Genomic DNA, 27,798 nt, shown 5'->3' with positions numbered 1-27,798 from the left:
GGGTTAGAAACAAATGCACTCTTAGTTTTATCCTTGGATTGTTCTTAAATCATTATCACTGATTAATATCACGTTGACATTAACAATGTGTAAAGGAGGATTACATTTACTTTTTATCCTTTATTCTATTGATGTTTTCAAAAAAATTTAGATAACTGGGATTTCAACAAAGAAATGTCATTGTTAAATTGATCAAACAAAACTGATTAATTGCTTACAATTGGGTCATATAAGACTGATGTACCGTAGATAAAACTCTTTTATCTGTGGCGACATGATATTAGGCCTTCATTTTCTAGTTTTATGAGAAAATTACTCAACGACAAGACCAGTTATTCGTTATTTTTTTCAATTGTTGTATCCAGTGGTGGTCCAACAGACAACGGACCTCTTAACTGAAGCTGAGTAAAATCTAGATCCTATTTAAAAAATTTTACTAATTAAGAGGGCAAGGTTACATTCATGCTTTTATGAAATTATTGCCCTTGGACTTACAAACTGTACAAGTCCACTCATTTTTAGCTCACCTGGAGTTGGTTTCACAAAAAAACTTACGACTAAGATTGATCATAAGTCATGTAAGTATACTGAATTGTTCATTACTTTAGATCAATCTTATTCGTAAGTTTTTTTGTGAAACTGACTCCAGGGCCAAGTGTCAAGCTTTTCTCATCACATGGCATCTGTCGTCCATCTTCATCGTCCGTTAACTTTTACAAAAATCTTCTCCTCTGAAATTTTAACCAAACTTGGCCACAATTATCATTGGGGTATCTATTTTTAAAAATATGTCTGATGACCCTGCCTACCAACCAAGATGGCCTACATGGCTAAAATAGAACATAGGGGGTAAAATGTAAGTTTTGTCTAATATTTTGAAAACCGTAATAAATACAGAAAATCTGACAGGGGCAGAAATGTTCAGTATGTTGAGCTCTACCAATTGTCCAATTTTTTGCGGTCGTATATTGGTATGACGTTGGCGTCGTCATCGTCGTCTGAAGACACATTGGTTTTAGCTCTCTAACTTTAGTTTAAGTGAATGGATCTCTATGAAATTTTACCATAAGGTTCAATACCACAAAAGGAAGGTTGGGATTGATTTTGGGGGTTATGGTACCAACAGTTAAGGAATTAGGGGCCAAAAATAAGCATTTTTGTAACTTCCAGAGGATGGGGGTCAATTCGCATAGTGTATTGCACAAAAGCAAAAATTTGAATATAAATTCAAATCATATAACCAATTTGAAGTTCTTTGACTACAGTTATTCTGTGTCAGAAACCTTTTTGGCCCAAACTTTTCAGGGTTGGACATCTGCGGTCGTAAAACCGTCGTATCCAGCTGCGCTCAGCAAAGCTATTTATTTTTCATATTATAATTTTTTTTTGTTATTAAACATTTTCATTTTCTATTTTCTTTAATTTAAGTTCTATTTATTTTTCTATTTTATTTTTATTCATCAATTTATTTATTTATTTATTTATTTATTTTATTTGACAAATTATTGTTCATTTTACATTTTATTCATGTTATGTTTTTTTCTTTTTGTCACTCATAATTATATCAATTACCATAAGAAAAAATAAATTATTTAAATGCCCAAAAAGGCATAAGCCAGGGTCGACCATGCAAGACCCTCATGGGTAGTCAAGGTCATTAAAAAACACCCTCATCGTAGTTAATCTACCTTAACACAAAACACAGATTCACAATTTATTAAAACTTGTCTTAATCTTTAAGAAAATTCTCCATTATTGCTATGAATACTATTTACAAACATTATGGGTCAAATTGGCCAAGGTAAAGCAGTCTGTACAAACCCTTGATGTCTTTTAATTGTCTTTTTTGTTGACAGTTGTGTTGTCATCGATCATCATTGTCTATTGTACACTGAATAATAAGGATGATTTCACCAATTGTATTGATGCTAAAGGTCACTCTTGACCTTGCTGAAGTGTGTTAGTTTATTGTTTAAGATGTTCTAGCAACTGTCAAGGTAAAGAACAGTGATAAAGTAAAGTTCTTGAAATATAATATTCATGATCCACTCTTAGAATTATGGTTGATCACCATCAACGATGGGTTGCTGAATTTTCTGATTTTCTGCTGTGTGATTGGGTTAAAACCTGGATTTCACTTTATTGGCAGCTGCGAAGTCATAATGATTTCACTTAAAAATTTATCCATATCAATTTTCAGTACATGATGAACCTGTTAGTCTTGAGCACTAATTTGTTACATAACAGAATGAAAGTCAGTTAAAAATCAATTGTTTAGAGAAAAATTGAAGGTCTCTATTTCACCTTCAAATTCATAACTGAGCTGGATACTTTACTGAAAGATGATATGATGTTTGATAAACTGAAAATGTGACAAAAGATCTCTTTGTAACTATTTTATTGTTTGTGTTGTAATTACTCTTACTTTGATATATATAAAATGCTGAGACATTAAATTCTGTTACATCTTTACTTAACACAACATAAATTTTGTTATTTAAAACAGAACTTCATTTATTTTCTTTTTTCTCTTTCGCAATACATTGAACGAAAAGATGTATACATGTACATGTCAACATCATTTTTTTTTTTAATTTGATTTAGCATTTAAGTGACATGGTTAATGATAATAGAAAAATCGACATTAATGGAAAAATCTATTTTTGAAATAAATGTAGGCTTCCCTTGATGAATTTTTCTAATAAAGATAGGAACGGTAGTATCATGTACCAGTAGGAAGTTATAAACCATTGATAATTAGTTCATTAGTACTACCATTTCCAAGTTATAATAAGAATTCTCTGATAAAGTGTAAAACGACTCTGCTTGAACTTTGCCTGTCAACATACATACTAAACATTTTTACACCAGGTTTTTTTCTCTACCGTTTTCGGTTTCAAGGGAGTAAAAATAACAAGCAAAGGTCAAAATTTATAACAACCACCTGAATCACATTTTTCAAGTCATTACCCATTTTCGGATCTCAAATCAAAAGGTGTTTAGGACTAACAGCTTATGAATGACATAATATTGTTTATTTCATGTTGTATGGTAAATAAAATCAGTATGAACAACTGACTTAAAAAGGTTTGGGGCACATGGGATGTCAAAAGCACATTTGATATTATATACTAAATATATTTTCATTTTCTTGTGTAGCAAAATTGCTCATAGGACTTTAATTTTAGGAGGGGTAACACAATCATAAGGTCTTTTAGAGTTTCAGTTGATACATGTTGGAGGAAAGATCTAATAACTGTGTTATTTTTTGTCCATGGACCACTTGTTAGCTCACCGAAGGCCCCATGTGAGCTTATGCCATCACTTGGTGTCCGTCGTCGTCGTAAACTATTTCAAAAATCTTCTCCTCTGAAACTACTAGGCCAAATACCTTCAAACTTTAACTAAATGTTCCTTAGGGTATCTAGTTTATAAATTGTATCCGAAGTTTTGATCCATCGACAAACATGGCAGCCATGGCTAAAAATAGAACATAGGGGTCAAATGCAGTTTTTGGCTTATATCTCAAAAACTAAAGCTTTTAGAGCAAATCTGACCTGGGGGTTAATTTGTTCAATTGGTCAAGATCTATCAGCTCTGAAATTTTCAGACGAATCGAACAACCCATTGTTGGGTTGCTGCCACCGAATTGGTAGTTTTAACAAAATTTTGCAGTTTTTTGTTATTATTTTGAATATTATTATAGATATATATATAAACTGTAAGCAGCAATAATGTTCAGCAAAGTAAGATCTACAAAAAAGTTAATATGACCATAATTGTCAATTGACCCCTTAAGGAGTTATTGCCCTTTAAAGACAATTTTACACAATTTTTTCTTCAAGTTTGCTAACATTTAAAAATCTTCTCCTCTGAAACTACTGGGCCAATTACCTTCAAACTTTAACTTAATGTTCCTTAGGGTATCTTGTTTATAAATTGTATCCGAAGTTTTGATCCATCGACAAACATGGCCGCCATGGCTAAAAATAGAACATAGGGGTCAAATGCAGTTTTTGGCTTATATCTCAAAAACTAAATCTTTTAGAGCAAATGTGACAGGGGTAAAATTGTTTAATTGGTCAAGATCTATCGGCCCTGAAATTATCAGACGAATTGAACAACCCATTGTTGGGTTGCTGCCACCGAATTGGTAGTTTTAACAAAATTTTGCAGTTTTTTGTTATTATTTTGAATATTATTATAGATATATATAAACTGTAAGCAGCAATAATGATCAGCAAAGTAAGATCTACAAAAAAGTTAATATGACCAAAAATGGCAATTGACCCCTTAAGGAGATATTGCCCTTTAAAGACAATTTTACACAATTTGTTCATCAAGTTTGCTAACTTTTAAAAAATCTTCTCCTCTGAAATACAGGTGAGCGATTCAGGCTCTTGAGAGCCTCTTGTCTAATGTTGGCTCTGATTTTTTTTTACCAAAATTCATGCAAATGGCTTTCTCATGAATATTAATGAATAGAACATCAAAGATATTTTGAAAAGTAATTTACCGTAACTTGCAGTGATTACAACTTTTATCCCTGGATTGGTCACTAAGTCAAAAATATTGATTAATATCACATGAAAAAGTTTAATGGCTTCTCAGGGAAAGGTTTTAACTACTGAAAGTATGGTTATTTTTAAGCCTGCTTTAACTACATGCTTTGTACTTCAGATCTATTGTCTAACTGCAGGCTGTATGATTCTATGTCTTAGAAGGTGTAAGGGAGGTAGGACATGGTTATACTGCTTTATCTCTGTCCTCGTCTCTGTGGTCTCGTGGTAGTGTGTTTGCCTCGAGTGCAGGAGGTCGTTGGTTCAAATCCCGGCCTGGTCAAACCAAAGACTTAAATATTGGTATTTGCTGCTTCTCCGCTAAGCATGCAGTATAAAGGATTAAGAGCAAAGACTGGTTGGCTCGAAGTCAGAATAATGTGTCAGGGTAAGGAGACATATTGTCTTCCTAGGGATTGTAACCTTGTGAATTAGTACTTAAGAAATCTGGCTCAGCATGTCAGGTCTTGTACAAAGCAGGGTTAATATTTATATTACATGTACATGTTCTGTCCTGAATTGCCGTTGGACGTTAAGCAGCCATCCATTAGTCAGTACATTTGCAGTTCTTCCATCAAACTTTTCCATGATTATTTTGTATATCAACTTAACATCAATTTGGTTTGAAATTTGATAATCAGAAGGACATCTGTGAGGTGAAATTTATTTTCATTGCATTTGCTCACCTGGTTCCAGGGTAACAGTCTTTCCTTCTTTCACTTTTTCCATGATAATTCTTTTTATCAAATTTGCTTTGATTTGATTAGAAATTTGACATTTAGAAAGAACATATTTGAGTTGTGAGGTGATAGTTATAATTTTCATGGCATTTGCTCACTTCTTTCCTGGGTAAGGCCAACTAAAATTAATTAGTAGATTTTCATCCAGATTTTTGAAAAAAATGGGGCGGGTGGGAGGATTTTATATTTTAATTTTTATTTCCTACGAAACCCTTTTGTGACATGTTCTCCCTATGCAAGGGTAATATTAATAAGCTTCTAAAAAATGTATAATATATATACATAAGGAATCCTACATAATTTTTCAAATTCTTAAATAAATATTTCTGATTGGCAACCACTGTTCTACATGTAATTACCGCTTTAGAAACCTATTTTTAGTAAATTGGCAAAAATGTGGCCTGAGAAATGCTCTCTTTTAAACTGACACCAAATTTATTTTGCTTTCTCGGCTATGGTTTGTAGTGCCCATAAAATGAAGCATATGCATTGGTATGCAACACAAGTATTATGAGTACAGAGTGAAATGAAAACTCAACCTGTGTTGAAAATACTAGGGTTTATATGCTTTTAAGATTCTTATGCAAGGTGCAAATATAATTACATGTACAATGTGGAACATGAACTTTACCAAAAAGAAGAAGTTGTTTATTGACTCTATTGGGGGCTGGGGACAGAGGGTGTTTGCTGTTTGTCGACAACAACAAAAAAACGACAACCTAGGGGTAAATCTAAGGGCTTGCTACAATGCATTTTGTACGTTGACCGACTTTTTGTACTCAATATACGGTCATATATCGCAAAAGTTCGTGCTTGTGTCAATTTCTTTATTCCAGTAATGTTTTTTGTACTTATGTGTTCCACAATTCCTGCGCTTTGGATATCATTCACAGTCCAAATTTCCTGACACAAAGTCACAGTATAAATAAAAAAATCCACCGGGTTTTCTAATCACAGAAATTTGTGACATATCGCGATTTGGGTTCTTGGACACCGCCTATTACTCGTAAACCGAATATTTCATACCCTTCTCGTATTCAATCTATATTCTCGGAAGATAATGTTGCCATCATAGAGCAGCAGAATATGTCGACTTAATCATTTTGGTTAAATTACTCGAAGAAATACAAAACCCGAAATTTTCCGAAATTATCAGCGGTTACCGGTAAAAGGAAATGAACAAAATCCGGAAATCGTAAATTTTTTAAAATAAAAAAAAATGTGGGCAGGACGAATTCAGAGGGGCGGGCGGGAATGAAAATCTATCAATTAATTTTAATTGGCCTAACAGTATCTTTCTATCACTCTTTTCCTTTATATTTTTTTTTTATCAAATTTGCATGACATTGATTTGAAATTTGTCATTTCTTAAAGTTCTTTAACTGTTTTGATTCTTGTACATCCTTGGCTTTCAAATATTCTACTTTGATTGTTCCTGATGAAGGTAAATCCAGAAAAGCACTTTGAATGCATGAAATCTACAACATGTTGTTTTCAGTTTTTGAAGAACATTTTTTAGTTAAAAGATCTATGTGATCATGACTCTGGATCTACTGTAATTTGAAGACATGTCATGAAAATAAATATGTGTTTCTATGACTTGCAGAAACTTTATACACCATTTTAATCATCAACTGCCAACTTTTAATATGTTGTTTGTCCTTAAATTAAGAAAAGGTTGGGCGAACAACTTCATTATTTTAGATATACACTTGCATATAGTTCCTTTGTAAAAAAAGCCATTGAATAAAATTTGGTTCAAGATGTGTATTGATATCAGAGTTAATTCCCACACTTTTTTTAAATACTATTATTCCAATTGAATTCTTGCATTAGGCAAATGAGATTATTGATACAGTACCAGTATGATGGACAGCTTCCACCATTTTCAAACAATTACATTCAAAGGTGTAAGTATTAATTGGATTAAACTCCACTGAAATGCAGTCTCAATTGACCACAGTTTTAGTAAAATATCATGACAGTGATAATCATACTGGTATTGAGGTCAAGAATTTGTGTTTTCAATTTATTACACAACTTACGGAATACACAAAATCTTGACCTCAATAGTTGTAAAATCAGTGTCATCATCACCTGACATATTAAAGTTAATAATTAAGGTCTATTTAAGTGACAATTATCAGTAATTTGGTTGAAGCAATCAACACAATTGCATAACTCTTACCTCAGCATTTTCTGAAATAAATTTATTTGTATATTCCCCATTATATTGCTATTTAACAGTAATTGGAATTATCTCAGCATCAGGTATATTTTCATGTATATTTGAATACAGGAAATGGATTTTTTCCTTAATGAAGAATGAACACCAATTAAGATAAAAGTTATTTATTTATTTTTGTTGTTGTTGAAGTGCATTTTTCGCTCACCTGGCCGAAGGGCCAAGTGAGCTTTTCTCATCACTTGGCGTCCGTCGTCGTCGGTGTCGTCCTTCATCGTTAGCTTTTTACAAAAATCTTCTCCTCTGAAACCACTGGGCCAAATTTAACCAAACTTGGCCACAATTATCATTAGGGTATCTAGTCTAAAAAATGTGTCCGATGACCCTGCCAACCAACCAAGATGGCCGCCATGGCTAAAAATAGAACATAGGGGTAAAATGTAGATTTTGGCTTATATCTCTGAAACCAAAGCATTTAGAGTAAATCTGACGTAGGGTAAAATTGATTATCAGGTCAAGATCTATCTGCCCTGAAATTTTCAGACAAATCTGACAACCTGTTGTTGGGTTGCTATCCCTGAATTGTTAATTTTAAGGAAATTTTGCAGTTTTTGGTTATTATCTTGATTATTATTATAGCTAGAGATAAACTGTAAACAGCAATAATGTTCAGCAAAGTAAGATCTACAAATAAGTTGTCATGACCAAAATTGTCAGTCGACCCCTTTAGGAGTTATTGCCCTTTATAGTCAATTTTTTACAATTTTCAAAAATTTTGTAAACTTTTTTAAATTTTTACAATATTTTTTCATATTCATTATGTTTTGTTTTACTGATAAACGTTATATAGACTTAAGGAAGTTAGCTACTCAGTTTCAAAATATTTTCCACTGTAACTACTGGGCCAAGTTCAGTATAGATAGAGATAATTGTAAGCAGCAAGAATGTTCAGTAAAGTAAGATCTACAAACGCATCACCATCACCAAAAACACAATTTTGTCATGAATTCATCTGTGTCCTTTGTTTAATATGCACATAGACCAAGGTGAGCGACACAGGCTCTTTAGAGCCTCTAGTTGTTATTATCTTAGATATCATTATAATATCTAATATCTAATACTATTAATTATGATTTTAACCTTATTTTACATGATTTCCAAAGCATCAGTAAATACAGGTGAGCGACACAGGCTCTTGAGAGCCTCTAGTTAATGCCTCTTTCTGGAAATTATTAAGCCAATTATTATTAATGGCATACAAAAAATATGCTACACATTTGAAGATTTCCCTTAACATTCTTGTAAAAAAAAATCATTGAATTTCAAATGTTTCTAAAAAAAAAAATGTAAAAAATTCTGACAGTGTCTTCAATTGAAATACCAAAACAATTTGCATCAATATTGCAAAATTCTCCATCTTTTGGCAATAGAATAGAAATTTTACATTGAGATTATGGAAATAAAGATAACAAAATAATTATTGAAAGTATGGTCAGAAAAAATGTCAGACTAGCTACAAAATTGGCTGAATCACAACATCCATGATGCTTTGATTTCATGATAATGATAACCTGTTTCCTAGGTAACATTATCGGCTCTAAATATTTTTACTGAACGTCATCTTGGCACGTTTCATGACAAATTTTCAAAACAGCAGTCTACTTCAGATGGATTCCAAATTTGGAATTTCTAGTGGTAATGGTCAATTCTTCAGTAATAATGAATCTTGAGCTAACCTAGTTCTTTTACAATTAGTTAACAAGTTAATGTTTGTGTTTAGGATTGTTTTTTAGGGACAACTTATGATAAGTCAATGGCACTTGGTATGCAGTTGTATTAGCATTTGGCATTTTATTTCCATGGAGATTGTTTAGCCTAGTACCTTCAGTCATGGTTCATTGACTTTGAATATTTGCATAATTTACATGTTAAAGTATTGCTATTTTAATTTCTACATTTGCATTATCAATAAAACAAAAAGGCGAGACATAAATCTGTGTTAACAGTTTATTATTTTTTATTATATTATTTTTAAGTTATTGATATTCAAATTATAACTTTTATGGTACTATTTTTTTTTGCACCAGTAAACTTCAACTTATTATGATGTTAAACTGTTTGTTTACTAATTAAATTTTTAATCGATTTCAATCATAAAATTTAATCCTTTCAAGCTCACAAATGCCTTCCATCATTCTTTGTTTTTAACTGTTATATATAGTAGGCCTAAAGAATAGGTCAATCTCTTACTAAGAACATGATTTACATCCATTCTTCACAATTAAGTCTCATCAAAGTTTGAACATAATTGTTATAATAGATTGATTTCAATATAGAAATTCTTAATCCATTGAATTTAAAAGAATCCAAATGAGTTAACTGGTCCCTTGATATGACCTTTAATGATACTTTATTCTAAAAGCAAATACAGCTTATAGGATACATACACATAATGATAATGAATTTATATGCACCAATACTAAGAATTTTTACAAATTTGTAGCTCACCTGTGTGGCCCAGAGGGCCATGTGAGCTTTTCCCATCATTTGGCGTCCGTCGCTGTCGTCCATTAACATTCACAAAGATCATCTCCTCTGAAACTACTGAGCCAAATTATTAGCTCACCTGGCCACAATCATCATTGGGGTATCTAGTTTAAAAAATGTGCCAAGATGGCAGACATGGCTAAAAATAGAACATAGGAATAACATGTAAGTTTTGCCTATTATTTTGAAAACCACTATAAATGGAGAAAATATGACATGTTGAGCTCTTCTATTTAGCTATTTTTGTCAAGACTGTCTGACAATTTCTTATTGGAGTTATTGCCCTAAGGACGAGTTTTACTACTTGTACCCATTTTGCCTATTAACTTGAAAACTATATTAGATAGAGAGAAACTTTAAGCAGCAAAACTGATCAGCAAGACAAGATCTTCAAATAAGTCAAATATAGCGGAAATTGTTAATCAACTCTTTAATAGAGTTTTTGCCCTTTAATGACAATTTTTACCATTTATTTTTGTATTTTTGCCTAAAATCTTTAAAACTACAATAGATATATAGAAACTTTTAACAGTATAAGTGATCTGCATGACAAGATCTACAAATAAGTCTTAATAGTTGAATTCTTCAGTTGACTGGTTATTGAAGTTATTATTGCACTTTAATAAAGATTTTTACCAACTTTTGGCGTTTTTGCCTATATCTTGAAAAAGATAAATAGAAATTTTAGATAACAAAAATGATCAGCAAGACAAGATCTACAATCAGGTCAAATTCTGCCAAAAAAGTTAGTAGATAGGAGTGATTGCCCTTAAATGACGATTTTTTTTTACCCTTTTTTGTGTTTTGGCCAAAAACTAGATAAGATAGAGAGAAATTGTAAACAGTAATTTACAATGTTGAAGCTGCACTTAGACCTAGGTGAACGACACAGGCTCTTTAGAACCTATAGTTCTTTAGTTTCTCAATATATATTCACGTTTTCAATTTAGACTTGTATACATGTTTCTCTAATTCTTCGTCAATTTATCCCTTTCTGCACCCATTGTATAAAAAAAATTTAATCAACGTGTGGTTCGTTTGATCTCAGTTCTTCATTGGTTAAAATCCGATTATGACGTCGAATTTTCTTGCTTTCCTCTGAATTTCCTATTGTGACGGCATGTAGAAAGAACACATCTGTTTGCAGATCATTCGAAAAGAAGGAATACATTTGCCTGCGTATTGTTTGAAAATCATTAGAAAAACAGATTCCACCACCAAATCTCGTGTAATACGATATTTATCCACTCTCGACAGTTAAATTTTAAATATTTAAAATGCTCGGCAAGCCTCGCGTTTTAAATTTGAAAATTTAACTGTCTCGAGTGGATAAATATCGTATCACACTCGATGCAGAGGTAGAATTTATATATATATATATAAAAGTGTACATGAAATACATAATACAATATAATACATAATACAAAATACGAAATACGAGCGGAGAATGACATACTTTAATGAACACAATATGTGAGAACATGAAATTGAGAATTGAAACAGGGAATGTGTCAAAGAGACAAGAACCTGACCAAATAGCAGAAAACAGCCAAAGGCCACCAATGGGTATTCAACACAGCGAGAAAATCACACATCCACAGGGCTCGACAATCCGATTGTCCGGTACCAGAGGAAAAAAAGGTCCGACAAGTAAAAGCCATATCAAGCTTGGACAAGTAAAAGCCATATCAAGCTTGTCCAGACAAGTTAGAAAATAAATTAAATCCAACTTTCATGATCAAAACAAGAAAAGGAGATAAAAACAAATATTAATCTGACATGTTTACTTGCACCATAATTTAAAACCCCAGTAACAAGACATTTCGGCATTGGAAAGAATCAGCTCCATAATTAATAGACAGTTCGGCATGTGCAGTGCAGTGCGACCAACACAAACCAGTACCTCCTTTTCCTACATTGTTATGTTGCTTTAAGATAACTATATAATAAATTTTATTTAGCAAAAATATCTTTAAAAGAAAAATGAAGAAATTATTGACCATAAAATAAAAAAAAAATCATATTTGATCATATTTAAACAAAACAATATTTGATTGTGTTTGAATAAACATTTTAATATATTAAAAACAAAGCTGATAGTAGTAAGGTAATAATTAATATTTTATCAATATAAAACCAGGATATAAACCAAATGAATGTAGACTGACAGGCCTACCAGACTGTGCCTGGAATGCAGAGCCTGATGAGACTTTGGCATTGATGAACACTAGAACCTAAGTCCTGTGACTAGACATGACTAGATTCAGTTGTTCTCGACTCTCTGTTTTTCAAAAGGATATCAAGAGATTTAAATGAAATTCTTTTCTATTGTTTTAATTCAGTTTGTTCATTGAATCAACCTAAAATGCAAAAAAGTTTAATATAAAGTTTTTTTTTAGACAAGTTACAATTCCATTCGGACAAGTAAGTTTTGGTATGTACTTGTCCTATTGGACAAGTTGAAAAAAAAGTTATTGTAGAGGCCTGACCCAGAGGCGAGTTTCAGCTGGCCCCTAAACAAAAATGTGTACTAGTTCAGCGAAAATGGGTGTCACACTAAACTCTGAAACATATAAATGAACCAAAATTACATACAAGGCTAACAAAGGCCAGAGGTAACAAGTTTTTGTGGTCAAGTCCATATATCAGATACTATAAGCAATAGGTCTACTATATTTGGGGTATGGAATGATTGTAAGGTGTACATGTCCAACTGGCAGATGTTATCTTACCTTGATCTCATTTTCATGGTTCAGTGGTTAAAGTTAAGTTTTTGTGTTTTGGTCTGTTTTTCTAATACTATATATATATATATGCAATAGGTCAACTATTTTTGGTGCATGAACAAATTTTATGATGTACATTTCAGTCTGGCAGGCTTTTATTTGACCTTGGCCTCATTTTTCACGGTTCATTGCTCATTGTTCAGTTTTTGTGTTTTGGTCTGTTTTTCTTATACTGTAAGCAATAGGTCAACTATATTTGTTGTATGGAATGATTGTAAGGTGTTTTTGTCTGTCTGGCAGGTATCATCTGACCTTGACCTCATTTTCATGGTTTATTGGTCAGTGTTAAGTTTTCATGGTTAAGTTTGTTTTTTAGAAACTATAAGCAATAGGTCAACTATATTTGGTGTATGGAATGATTGTAAGGTGTACATGTATTTCCGGTTTGGTTTATTTGATACTGACCTCATTTTCTTGGATCATGTTAAGTTTATGGGATACTTGTAGTAAAACTACATATTTAGGACTACCAACATAAAATCAATGGTGAGTAAAGCAGGCGAGACATTTCAGCATGTGCACTCTTGTCTTGGTTAGGTTCAGTTCACAGATAATAATAAGCAATTGGATAAATATAGTTTGTGTATGGAATGATGCCTAAAGATTACTTGTCTGTCTGGCAAGGTTGACATCTGACCTTTATTTCATCTACATGGACAATTGGCTATGTCAAGTTTATGTGATATTTGTAGTTAATTTAAACCTTTATCTTAAAGATTTTCAACATAAATTTAATCCTTATCAGTGAAACAGGCAAGACATTTCAGTGTGTACTCTTGTGTTATCTATTTTAGGGTAACTCACCCTAAAGTCAAACACCTTATACTTTTTCTCTGTTTCTCATGTACCTTGATTGTGACACAGCAGTACTTTGATGAGTTTGGAATCACTCAGAAGCTGTCATTTGATGGTAATAAATGTCCTGTATACCATCTGAACTGCTCTGAACTAATCATCAAATCTATTTTAAAGTTAGTTGCTATTCTGATTTAGCTCTTAACTTTTATCATTCTCACTGGAAGAAAATGAATTATTAAGTATTAAGGACCACACTTATGCATTGATTGTCTGACTACTGGACATCAATGCAGCTGCTAGCAATAACCTGACATAACAAATATAGAGTTTTCATATTGAAAAAGAAAAACAATTGGCTGTATAATCATGCTGTATAAGAACTCATCAACAAATAAAAAAATCACAAAATGTGACTGCAAATATTACAATGTTTATTATTGTTGTAATGAAGAAAAATACTTAGAAAAAGATGGCTAATGGTTTGTGTGGGTCCTAGGGGCAAACTTTCCCACTATTATTATAGAGATAAGTGCTTTTTTGTACTGATTTTTAGTGTATTTTATAAAGATATTGTTATTCCACTGATGAAGATCAACAGTAAAGCAGTGTTAAGATCTAGAATGACTGTTATAAACCTGACACATGTTCATGTGCCTGTAAGTCGGTGGCTGTATTTTGTTGTATCTTTTAAATATTATTTCATGATTTTTGTGATATGGGGAATTTGATGTTTTTGAGTGATCTGTCAATTAGTCTCTTTTAAATTATTCACCACTTTTTAAGGCTTAGGACATTTTATATGTGAATAAGGGGGCCTCGGTGGCTAAGTGGTCTAAGTAGTTCTACTACTGTAATCACTAGCCAGTCAACACTGAGGTTGTGAGTTAGAACCTCGCTCGTGCAGGTGCACTTGAATCCAATCTTAATTGACTAGGATTGTCAGTTTTCCTATCGCAGGTCAGTGGTTTTCTCTGGGCACTCCAGCTTCCTCCATCAATAAAAACTGGCCGCCACGAAATAGCCCAAATGTGGCACTTAAAAGTGGCGTTAAACACCAACAATCAATCAGTCATATATGTGATTAAAGGAGATGTAGGGTGAACGTCAATAAAACATCAATACATAGATACAGTCTTCAATAAAAGACTTGTGTATTTCTAATATGTAAAACTCTATATTTTGGTCTAAAAAGATGTGAATAGATTAAACAGAATCTACCAAAGATCTCCAATCAGCATCAAATTCTCCAAAAAACCAAAACAAGATATAACCACTGATAAAGTTCCAGACTTGAGACAGGGGCAAGAATATTTGGCGAGGTTGAACTATTGATTTTCAGCTTGAAGGTCTTTATTAAAATTATAGCCTCTAGTTGTCTGTTCTGTCTGGACCAGCTTTTCTGGTAAATAAGCTCTGGACTTCGTCACTTGGCTAAGTGCCAAGGTGTGACAAATATGTTTCTACATAAAAATGAAATAAGTAAAAGAAGATACATGGTCAAAGTAAGAACTCATCATGATTATGAAAATGAAAGATGAACATGTTAAAACTGTTAAAACAATAACATTGTTCAATAATTATTTTGAATTCAGGAATATATCTGCCTGGTTCCTTGTCCAGATTTGGCTATACCGTAGGTCCTCTTTGGTTAGCTCTTTAACATTTGTATTTTTGGGTGTTAGGTTATCAAATATTTTGGCCTTGGGCATAAATTGTCAAAATGTGCATCTTGTGCGATAAAATTGATACCATTTATGTAATTACCAATAAATTACAAGTTACCAGAAAAAATAATGACAATAAGAAAATAAAAAGGTTATAGTTCAGTGTAAATGTTCTGAATAATCTTTAGTAATCAACAAACCTTATCTAATTGTACCTTTCAAGGTTGGAAAACTTTTTGTAATCCAGAAGTTATCTGTTAATTATAGCCAATAAAGCTCTTGCTCAATTCTTCTTAGACCTGCCATAAAAGTAATGAACAAACAGATAATTAACTTCTAGAGGATTTAGACAGAAGGATGAGAAAACTTTTGTCTGTTTTTGTCTCATATTCAAGATATAGTATTCACTCCTACATAATGATAAAAAGTATGCCTGACCTTCATTTAAAAGATATTTTGTAAGGTATTTTAGTACATTGTACTTAAGAGAGATTTAATAGTTCTTTGAGTTTTCTTATGCTTCTTCAGCACTTCTGGAAATCAGCTTTGGTGACAGTTAATCAGAGATTTACTTAGATAGTCTGAAATACAGTATGCATTTATAGTTGGTTCTATTAAAATGCAATACCACTTTTCTTTCATTTATTCAATTGGATATACTGGTATAGCTTGATTTTGTTATCTTAAATATTTTCATTATCAAGTTGAAACTGGTGTTATATTTAATTTGCATTTTATTTGTGGATTTCGCTATTTATAGCTTGTTTTAAGTATCTGATCATTCTTCGATACTGTTTTCCGTCTGTATGTCCGTACGTCATGAAATTGGTTTCCATTCTCTAACTTTAGTTTGCCTCAACCATATGTTCTGAAACTTATACTCAATGCTTATTATCACAAAACACAGATCAAGTTAGAATTTCAGGGGCATCACTTTTAATGTTCAAGAGTTATGCCCCTTTACAAATGGAAAAATTGCTGAATTTTTCGTTTCAATTCTTTTACTTTAGTTTACCTCAACCAAATGTTATGAATCTTATACACAATGATTATTACCACAAAACACAGATCAAATTTGAACAGATTTGAAATCAGGATTGTCTATTCTATTTAACATAATCTATTACTAACTATCATTACAGCATTCACAATAGGATCTGTGTTCCCCAATGCCATTCAAAACATTTTTATGTTCCATTTATGGGCATTATGTTTTTGATCTGTGTGTCCGTTCGTTCGTTTGTATTTCCGTCCGTTTTTCCCATTTCAGGTTAAAGTTTTTCGGGGTTAAGTTTTTCAGGATAAAGTTTTTGGTCAAGGTAGTTTTTGATGAAGTTAAAGTCCAATCAAATTGAAACTTAATACACATGTTCCCTATGATATGATCTTTCTCATTTTAATGCCAAATTAGAGTTTTGACCCCAATTTCACAGTCCACTGAACATATAAAAATTCAGGTTAAAGTTTTTGGTCGCTTCAGGTTAAAGTTTTTGGTCAAGGTAGTTTTTGATGAAGTTGAAGTCCAATCAACTTGAAACTTATTACACATGTTCCCTATGATATGATCTTTCATATTTGTATGCCAAATTAGAGCTTTGACCTCAGTTTCAAGGTCCACTGAACATAGAAAATGATAGTGTGAGTGGGGCATCCATGTACTATGGACACATTCTTGTTTTTTGCTACTTTGTACAGTAGATTTTGATCTGTGTTACCTGTTGTATTAGAGGTATTGATAGCCAGTAATAGGACATGTTTCAGGAAATTTCAAGTGAGCAACTACAATTTAAAACTTATTGAATATTTCAGGGTGTCATCATGCCTTAACATTTTGTTTCTGAATTTCTGTGTATAAAATGACAACTTTTGATTATGATTCTCTTTTTCAGCCATTCATGGGAAGCAATGGCCAGGACCACCAAGGGAGATAAACGCAAAGGTTACACAAGTGAAGAATGAAACTCAGGCTCAGTTTTCATGGAAACCACCATATGATGGTTAGAAATAGTTTCATAATAATACAACTTGGAACACAATGATCATACTGTGATGATGCCTGATTTCGAATTAATACATTAACTCATATTTCCGGAATTTTGTTATTATTTATATATCTGAAGACATTTAGATGGTAGTTATTAGTGACAGAGAAACTGTGGCTTAACTAACAGGACTCGCAGCATTCAAATCTTTAGATTGGTTTATAAAGAAGAAAAGTTAATTCTGAGATTTTTCTTTTTAGTATCCAAGTTTTATGCATTACAGATTCTTCATATGTTTCTCTTTTAAGACCAACTGTATAGCACTGACATAGAAGCTGTGGCTTAACTAACAGCACTGTCAATTGCAGCATCTAAAACTTTAGATTGGTTATTATATCAATTGAAAACATGACATAGCTTATCATCCTGTGTAAAAGTTATAAAGACATGCACTTGAGAATCATTAAAAAGTGCTTTAAGTTCAGAAACTCCTTATGTATAGTCATGAATAGCTAATTGATAGGATGATCTTTGATCTACTTTGGTACCAATCTATATGTTAATAGGTTTTAAGACTTATTCATAAGCCTGCATATATATAGTAAGATTTAATTAGAAAAAAAAAGGTCAGCTACACTGTGAACATGAAATTCTGAATGCAAATATTGTTTTACAAGAAATATGTGTTGGTGTAGCTTCATATCTTCATGTCTGAATTTAAATACCTTTTGGTAGTTTGGTAATAGAAAATAAATCCTATTGTTATAAGGAATTCTGTTCAATGGAAATGAAAGAGATCAAGGAGATTTATATATGCACACAGTAGGGTCATGTTTTCAATCTTAAAAAAAAGGTGTTTCAGAATCAATCTGTCCAGATTTGACTCTAAAAAGTCATGTACATTTTAGAGGTGTGAAGATTTGGGCATTAGAACTACTTTCTTGAGACAAATCTTACTTCTTTATAATTCCTTCTCCATTTTTGGAAAACGTCTTATTAAAGATGTGTATTTGAATCCTTGCATAGGCTGAGCCCAATTATTTTCTAAGCTTCATGCATTAAGTTTTCTATGCTAGTTATAAAAAAATAAAACTTTACTCTGAAATAGTAAATTAAGAATTTTAAGTTTTCTTGAATCTTGGTTAATTTATCTTTTGACCTTGAATGGTTATTATTTTTCCGTTAATATTGGTCTTCTAGGCACTATAGTGGGTTTAAACAATATTTTATTCAATAAATCAAATATTGCTACATAAGATAATACATTATAAACGATACGATTCAAAAACAAGCAACAATGCTTATTTTAATTGTGTCTCCCAAAAAATGATGACAAACAACATAATGAATACTTGGAGCATGCTCTGTCAATTTAATTGACACTAAAGTTATTATCTGTCTTACAGATTTTTGCTTCCAGTACCATTACATTCAAGTCCTGTTTTATTCATTGACAAAAAAATGACAGATGTCACTGGGTCAGTTGTTCTAGGGATGTTTGACAGACAGTAAATGGTCTTTCTGTACTAGTCTTTAAAATGAAAAGATAGGTCAATAACCATCATTCATAGACATCTGATCCCAAGCGGAGGAAGTTGAAAAATGTAACGAATTATTGTTGCCTTAAGTATAAACTAATTTAAAATACAACAGATAAACCTAAAAAATTCTTCTTTGAAAAGACTGATCAGAAATACGATGGATACGTTTTATGTTTCAAAAAGACTGATAATGTATCTCAAATGATACAATACCACAAATGCAACTTGCTTTATAAGGTTTCAAAATTATGGCTCCATCATTATATATATATCTTTCATAAGCAGGAAGTTAATACTTATTGGTTGAAATATAAAAAAAATTATTGAAATTTTGAAATTGATATAAGCTGCAAGGTTTCCTCAGCATGTCTCAGACAGATTGTTAAGGAATTTTAGAAAATGAAAAATGGAATTAAGGTACACTACAGCACTGAAAAATAGAATTAAGATACTTTAATGCACTGCATGAAATATAATATTAAAACAACTACAGTTATTGAAAAAATTGGGATTGTAAGGTGTACATGTCTGTCTGGCAAGGTTCATCTGACCTTGTCCTTATTGTCATGGATCATTGATAATGTCAAGTTAGATTTTTTTACATGTACCGTTGAAAGAGTTATTCCCCATATAGTTACCTTTAAATTTATTTTTTTTCTATTTGATAATAAAAGTATTATTTATGAAATCTTTTTAGATTTTAACACATTTTTATGAAACATACAGTTCACATTCAATCTTAATTTGGGTTCGGCATTTACTGTTAAAAAGTTTTTATGTAAGCAGGGGTATCTGTGATCACTAGATCACATAAAAGGCTGAGGTTTGTGTGTACATAATAACTGGTTTAACCTTACTAAATTTTATGCTGCTTTCAAGTCTTTTAACCATGTGGTGTTTGTCTTTGTAAGTTTGTAGTAGGTGGTTGAAGTTGTCTGTTGTATTATTAATAATTTTGGTTAGTCTTGTTATCCATTTTAATGTATTATTCAAATATATGATATCAACATGTATATTCTTTTTCTGTTTTTTTATTCAGACTGATCTTTAGAATTCTGCATGGCAAAACATGGACATTGCCATTGCTAAATATAAGTGATATCTAGTATACAAAATGTGTTTAGTGAGTGAAAAAAGAAATCAGGCGGAACATTTCTTCTATGGAAGATATACTTACAAGTTTTAAGTTTTAATATTTACATAATGATGTCTTTCAACCCTTGGATGATTTTTTCCTGGTAAAAAAAACTGTTCTGCTGGATCAGATTTTGACATTGGCCTACATGAAGTCTGAGTTAAAATAGTAAAAGCATATTTATGGTATTTTAACTTGACAACAGAATGCAATTTTATTTAGGAAAAATTATGTCATCAACAATTACCAGTAGAAAATTGTCATAAAACATGGGACTAGTTTGGATGGAATTTAATTGAATCGGATGCTGCATGATTATACTACAAAGTCAAACAGGCTTTATTATATTAGAGTATTCAGCCATCAGGGTGAATTAACTTGATGCTAAAGCTAAACTACAGCTGTTGTATTATACTTTTAACCCTTGTGAAATTCTCAAAGAAACAGTATGATTAATATTATTTTTTTTCACAAATATTTTGAAAAAGCCAATTAAAACATGCTCTTTTTTATTTCAGCTTCCATCCACTCCTTGAAAGGATTTCTTTTGAGAATAACAACATTTGAAGACTTCAAGGGAACTTTTGTTGCAGGAAGTCCATGGTGTTTCTACTTAAATTTTACCAACAGCTCATGGACAGAATCACCACATGCTTACGTAAGAAAGCTAATAAATAGCTCATGTATATCCTTCAAAATATGAGCAGTAAAGGCTCGTACTATTTGACTTGCTCTGAAAGGTCCCAAAAATAAAAGTAAACGTGAATAAGTCAAAAGAAATGTTAATTGATCTGTTTCCTTTTGTAATACATCTGCTGGTGGACTCTTAGTCCCTGAGATTATCATCAGCTCAATAGTCAGTGCTTTGCTGCTGACATGATTTATAACATAACTTTCCTAAAATTCCTCTGCTGAACAAATTTAATAATTATTTAGAAACTAAGGTTCCTACTCCCTCAGTCAAAGTTAACCTTAGATAGATTTGGCGATTTATTTAAAATTTGATTACCAGTAGGTCAAATAGCTCTTGATGTATTTAAATTTAAAAATTTGATGGTTTGACTATTTCGTCATGAAGGTAAATCCCTAATAGCATTTCAGACGCACATATTTGTAAAGTGTTATTATCATATTCTGTAAGTGTTGTTTATTCATCAGATGATTGATTGAGTGTTGTTTGCTTAAAAGGTTACATATATTTCATGGGGAACCGTAGCTCAAAGGTCCTTAGGGGTCCACAAATTGTTAAAAAAATATCATAAGGACCTTTCAGCTACGGTTCCGCAGCTAATATATTTCGTACATATTCTGGTTTGAGATAAATTGGTTAGTTAGGTCGTGAAAAGTGTATATTCTGGAAATTTTAGCTGCTATTGGAAATAAGTCAAAAATATTGCCTTGCAACAGGTTACTTATGGACCATTCAGAAAAGTTGTTGAACTATTTCTTTAAGTGGGTGTCAAAGTATAAGGCAAACTTGGAAGTTTGAACACTGGTTCTTTTCAATTTGTACTTACTAGCATAACATGTTTTGTCTGTTTAAAAAATGATTTTAATATTATAAACATTTTTTCAAGGTTTGCTTTACAATAAAAGTTTTTTCTCTCGAATATTAGTGAATATAATGTCTTGCAATTATAAAAATCTACTCTGGACAATATTCCCTATTATTCATGTAATAACCCTACAATATTATTTGACCTTGAAACTGTTTTCAGATATAATACCCTCACTGAAATGATGAATGATTGTAAGGACATTTTAACACATTGATAGGCCAGAACATTGTTTATTTTTTTGTCTTGCCAGACATAGGGATTACAATCCATTGTGGGAGTAAAATATTTGTATAAAGCTCTCTATTTCTTGAAGTAGAAGATGCCTTACAGGGGCGTAGCCTCTGTTAATGAAGTGGAATCACAAACCAAAGGGCGAGGGGTCTGGGGGCCGCGCAAGGCCTCCAGTGGGACCAGGGGGGCAAAGCCCCCCGGACGCTCAGCATATATAGATAGCGTTTTAAAACAGTTACGACCATATTAAAATTTGTACATTTTTGTTGTGTTTTTTTTGTCAATTATTTGTTTAACTTCGAAATGTTCGAGTCGAATGAAGACTTTTAAAACATGGTTTTTTGGGTGTTTTTTGTACGCCCTGAGAGCTTTTAAAATCACGGAGATTTGTTCCATATATAAGTATTTGTATTGAACAAAGTAGATATAAAAATAAGAAGATGTGGTATGATTGCCGATGAGACAACTATCCACCAAAGTGTAAATGGAAGTGTATGTAAGCAATTTTTATACGACCGCAAAAAAATTTTTGTGGTCGTATATTGGTATGACGTTGGCGTCGTCGTCGTCCGGCGTCGTCCGAAGACACATTGGTTTTCGCACTCTAACTTTAGTTTAAGTGAATGGATCTTTATGAAATTTTACCACAAGGTTCAATACCACAAAAGGAAGGTTGGGATTGATTTTGGGGTTTATGGTAATAACAGTAAAGGAATTAGGGGCCAAAAAGGGGCCAAAAATAAGCATTTTTGTAACTTCCAGACATAACTTGTGTGTTAGTGTATGGATCTCTCTGACATTGTACCAGAAGGTTCCATATCACTAAAGGAATGCTGGGATTGATTTTGGGGGTAATTGCCTCCAAATTTTAGGAATTAGGGGCCAAAAAAGGGGCAAAAAACAAGCATTTTTCTAGTTTCATGACAATAACTTGTGTGTAAGTGTATGGATCTTTCTGAAATTGTACTACAAGGTTCCATATCACAAAGGGAAAGCTGGGTTTAAGTTTGGGGGTAATTGCCCTAAGCGTTTAGGAATTTGGGGCCAAAAAGGGGCCAAAAAACACATTTTTTTCTAGTTTCCAGACAATAACTTGTGTTCAAGTGTATGGATCTCTCTGAAATTGTACTGCAAGGTACCATACCACTAAGGGAAGGCTGGGATTGAGTTTGGGGGTGATGAATCATAATGGGGGTTCAAAAAATTTGGGGGGGGATTTATTTTTTTTTCCTTTTTTGTTTCTTTTAAAATTTTCCATTTTAAGTTGGTTATTTCTGATTTATATTTAAAATCAAATAATAATGATATGGTAGGAGATACACACCAAACAGGATGTGTAAATTATTATATAATAAGTATTGTGCAATAGCAAGAAATTTTCAATTGCACAGTATTGCACAATAGCAAGAAATCTTCAATTGCACAGTATTGCGCAATAGCAAGAAATCTTCAATTGCACAGTATTGCGCAATAGCAAGAAATATCCGATAGCACAATATTGCGCAATAGCAAGAAATTGTCAATTGTACAGTATTGCGCAATAGCAAGAAATATTTAATAGCACAGGATTGTGCAAAAGAAGATACTTCCTATAAATTGCTTATTTCTTGACCAATTTCAATGGGGTTTTATTCTTGATTTCATGGGGTTCTTTAATATGCTGAATCTAACCTTGTATTTAGTCTTTGGATTTTGGGCCCCGTTTTTAAATTGGTCCACATTGAGGTCCAAAGGGTCCAAAATTAAACTTTGTTTGATTTCATCAAAAATTGAATTATTGGGGTTCTTTGATATGCCGAATCTAACCGTGTATTTAGATTCTTAAATTTTGGTTCCGTTTTCAAATTGGTCTACATTAAGGTCCAAAGGGTCCAAAATTAAACTTAGTTTGATTTTAACAAAAATTGAATTCTTAGGGTTCTTTGATATGCTGAATCTAAACATGTATTTAGATTTTTGATTATGTGCCCAGTTTTCAAGTTGGTCCAAATCAGGGTCCAAAATTAAACTTTGTTTGATTTCAACAAAAATTGAATATATGGGGTTCTTTGATATGCTGAATCTAACCATGTATTTAGATTTTTGATTTTTGGGCCCCGTTATCAACTTTGTCCACATTGAGGTCAAAAGGGTCCAAAATTAAACTTTGTTTGATTTCATCAAAAATTGAATTATTGGGGTTCTTTGATATGCCGAATCTAACCGTGTATTTAGATTCTTAATTTTTGGTTCCGTTTTCAAATTGGTCTACATTAAGGTCCAAAGGGTCCAAAATTAAACTTAGTTTGATTTTAACAAAAATTGAATTCTTAGGGTTCTTTGATATGCTGAATCTAAACATGTATTTAGATTTTTGATTATGGGCCCAGTTTTCAAGTTGGTCCAAATCGGGGTCCAAAATTAAACTTTGTTTGATTTCAACAAAAATTGAATATATGGGGTTCTTTGATATGCTGAATCTAACCATGTATTTAGATTTTTGATTTTTGGGCCCCGTTATCAACTTTGTCCACATTGAGGTCAAAAGGGTCCAAAATTAAACTTTGTTTGATTTCATCAAAAATTGAATTCTTGGGGTTCTTTGATATGCTGAATCTAACCATGTATTTAGATTTTGGATATTGGACCATAATAGGTGAATGTCCAATTTAAAATTTTTAAGTTCTTAGACCACATTCAATCTGTGTCAGAAACCTATGCTGTGTCAAATATTTAATCACAATCCAAATCCAAAGCTGTATCAAGCTTGAATGTTGTGTCCATACTTCCCCCAACTGTTCAGGGTTCGACCTCTGCGGTCGTATCAAGCTGCGCCCTGCGGAGCATTTTATTTAAAGTTCAAATGAAGTTGATGTAAGCAAAGATGTATAAAAAAACATAATCATAAACATAAACACAATACTATAGTATGTGGAGTTTCTGTTAGCCTAAACATATCAAAACAATGATTCAATCTTTTGAATTTCAAACTTGAAGTCATATTAATTCTGGTCAGAAAAAAGGAATCCCAAACGACGTTTCTTCTTAACAGCAAATGCGTCAATAACTTTTCAATATCAATTTCCCAATGCCTGTATGCATGAAGATGGACAGAAGAAAGTCTTTCTCTAAGCATATTAGAGCGGACATAAGTTTTCACTCTTCTCATTACGCTAAAACTTCTCTCTGCTGTTGCTGTTGTCACCGGCATTGTTACTAGAATCAGCAGACAAATGTAAATGTTTGGATATAGGTCACTGTTTGTCACTGGCAGGATGGCTTTGGGTCCGCTGCTATATCCCACCTTACAATCCATCATTCAACTTCCTCGCGAAATAGTACAACATTGTTAACAGTAAGGTTATTTATATATGTCTCAAATAATATGTTGATTGCTTCCTAATTAATCCTATTTGGCTTTGTTGATATCAAATACTGGGCAGAAAACCGCTCTTCGTTAGAAACCAATCTGCGTGTAAGTTCTTGTATCAGGTAATCAAGAAATGGTAGAAGCATTGCACGTTTCCAGTACTGACTGGGCGTTTCAGCTGGTACATTTACGCGATGTCGCTGTCTACCGGCAGCTCTCGGCATGGAAAAGACACAAACAGTCTCCGAACGTTTAACAAATATCATGTTCATAATAGATAATAGATGAATCACTCTGTCCGATTCCGATTGACCAATTCATCTCTCTCTCTCTCTCTCTCTCCTTTCTTTCTTTTTTTTATAGTGAAAATGACGTGGATGCACGTGCTGTCGTGCCTCCGGGTAGCTACGCCCCTGCCTTATGTAATGAAGTTTCCTTCTGTCATATCAAATGAATAGTGTTTTGTCATGTGAATTTCTCACTTATTATGAATAATAAACTATATTTAGTATATGGGTTCCTTGCAATGTCTATATGTCCATCAGACAGGGTTCACCTGACCTTAACTTCATTTCATAAATCACTGATCAAGGTTAAAGTTAGGTGATTAGGTTTTCAGATACTATAAGCAGTAGGTCAACTAAATTAGGTGTATGGAATGATTGTAAGGTGTACATGTCAGTCTGGCAGGTTTCATCTGACCTTGATCTCATTTTCATGGCCCATTGGTCAATGTTAAGTTTTCATGGTTTGGTACTATAAGCAATAGGTCAACTATATTTGGTGTATGGAATTATTGTTAAGTGTAATTGTCTGTCTGGCATTATCATTGGACTTTGACCTCATTTTCATGATTGATTGGTAAATGTTGTTTTCATGGTTTTGTCTGTTACTTGGATACTATAAGCAATAGGTCAACTAAATTAGGTGTATGGAATGATTGTAAAGTGTTAATGTCTGTCTGGCAGGGTTTATCTTACCTTTACCTCATTGTCATGGATCATTGATTATGTTAGGATTCTGTGATACTTGTATTAAAACCTTTATCTTTAAGACTTGCAAAATAAAATCAACTAAGATCGAAGGTTGAGAAATTGATCACCTGAGTTTTTTAAGAAAATAATATTAATAAGATCTTCCAGATTTTATATGGCCTAACTTGAAATATTATTCATGTCAACAAATTTAGTATTAAGTTAATTTCTTTTTTAACAAAAGCACAATATTTTATTTAATCCTTGTAGATGAGTTCATAGTGTTCACACCAAGTTGTAGCACATATAATAGAAGAATAAGAAACAAATGTTACTTATGATCAGAAGACTTGTTATTGTTGAGTTCATGTACTTAATTCAGAAAGAGAATTTTGTAATAAAAAGTGATCAAAAAGACTTTTTTCTCATTTTTTAAGGCCTTAGTTCTTGGTTAACATGAAAGATGTTTTTTATATGTTCCTGTTTGATGGGAGAAAGACATGATGAATTTACTTGTCCTGGTTTTTAAGAGATTTTCTTTAGTAAAAAGAAGAAGAAAAAATCCATTATACAATATCTTGTTTTAAATTTTATTGATTTCTGCTAATAGCATAGAGTGATGTTAAAATATTCAATGAATACAACATGGTACAGTGTATGTCAATTGATAAATTAAAAAATCACTGCTGTGTTTTAATATCAGATATATTCTTCAATGAATACTGAATCATAATGAATATATAATCAAGATATGCATAAATGTCTATGGATTTATATCTTCTGAGATAACACTGAAGCTTCAATCAATATGTCATCTTTTATCAGTCTTAATGTGGGTTTTTTTGAAATCATTAAAAAATATGAATAAAGTTCACATCCATTAAAATGTTAAATGCCAGAAAAAAATTCTTAATGATAAAGCTTAAATGAAAACCATCAAAGTCTTAATGGAGAATCTTGGTGACCTAGTGTTCAAAGTACAGTTCATATCACTTTAAGTGGTCTGAGAATAGGATTGTCTAACTTGGATTTTTGTTGTCTGAAAATATAGTCCCCAACTTTTAGCTTAACTGAGGTATTTCATACTACAACTTATTTTGATACATACATGAAATCCTTTTTCTTTAATATTTCAGGATTCTGTGTTTCAGTTCAATTGTGTAAAATCACAGTATCCAGCTAGAGTAACTCTTTCTGTATCCAGTATCCCGAGACCTCATAAGGGATGGAAAGTGATGAGGCAAAGCATTGACATAAAAGGAACAGGTGAATACTTTTAAGATGTGTATTTCTTCAGTAGGTTCAAGCTGTGTATTATAAGGGTCCTTTGTTCAGAACAGTTGTTATCCTCATTTGGTACTTTAAGATGTGTATTTCTTCAGTAGGTCCAAGCTGTGTATTATAAGGGTCCTTTGTTCAGAACAGTTGTTGTCCTCATTTGGTACTTTAAGATGTTCAATTTCTTCAGTAGGTCCAAGCTGTGTATTATAAGGGTCCTTTGTTCAGAACAGTTGTTATCCTCATTTGGTACTTTAAGATGTGTATTTCTTCAGTAGGTCCAAGCTGTGTATTATAAGGGTCCTTTGTTCAGAACAGTATATAGTTATCCTCATTTGGTACTTTAAAATGTGTATTTCTTCAGTAGGTCCAAGCTGTTTATTATAAGGGTCCTTTGTTCAGAACAGTTGTTATCCTCATTTGGTACCTTAAGATGTTTATTTCTTCAGTAGGTCCAAGCTGTGTATTAT

General features: G+C 32.3%; 1 protein-coding gene and 1 long non-coding RNA gene across 2 annotated transcripts in view; one reads left to right on the top strand and one right to left on the bottom strand.

Annotated features, from left to right (window-relative positions):
* The window catches only part of LOC127720695 (uncharacterized), a 134,558-nt gene that overhangs the window by 62,229 nt on the left and 44,531 nt on the right, over positions 1-27,798 (top strand). The window contains exons 3-5 of the mRNA XM_052227439.1: positions 17,169-17,276; positions 20,456-20,595; positions 27,187-27,316. Coding sequence (XP_052083399.1) covers positions 17,169-17,276; positions 20,456-20,595; positions 27,187-27,316 — 378 coding nt within the window. The remainder of the gene's footprint in view (positions 1-17,168; positions 17,277-20,455; positions 20,596-27,186; positions 27,317-27,798) is intronic.
* Positions 24,270-27,798, bottom strand: part of LOC127720915 (uncharacterized) — a 41,556-nt gene continuing 38,027 nt past the window's right edge. Inside the window, exon 2 of the long non-coding RNA XR_007990991.1 lies at positions 24,270-24,421. This is a non-coding gene — a long non-coding RNA (uncharacterized LOC127720915). The remainder of the gene's footprint in view (positions 24,422-27,798) is intronic.

Source organism: Mytilus californianus, unplaced genomic scaffold (assembly GCF_021869535.1).
Source record: "Mytilus californianus isolate M0D057914Y unplaced genomic scaffold, xbMytCali1.0.p SCAF_1, whole genome shotgun sequence".
In the NCBI taxonomy this organism is placed as follows: domain Eukaryota; kingdom Metazoa; phylum Mollusca; class Bivalvia; order Mytilida; family Mytilidae; genus Mytilus; species Mytilus californianus.
The sequence above is the reverse complement of the archived record's forward strand: the minus strand, read 5'-3'. Positions and strand labels throughout refer to the sequence as shown.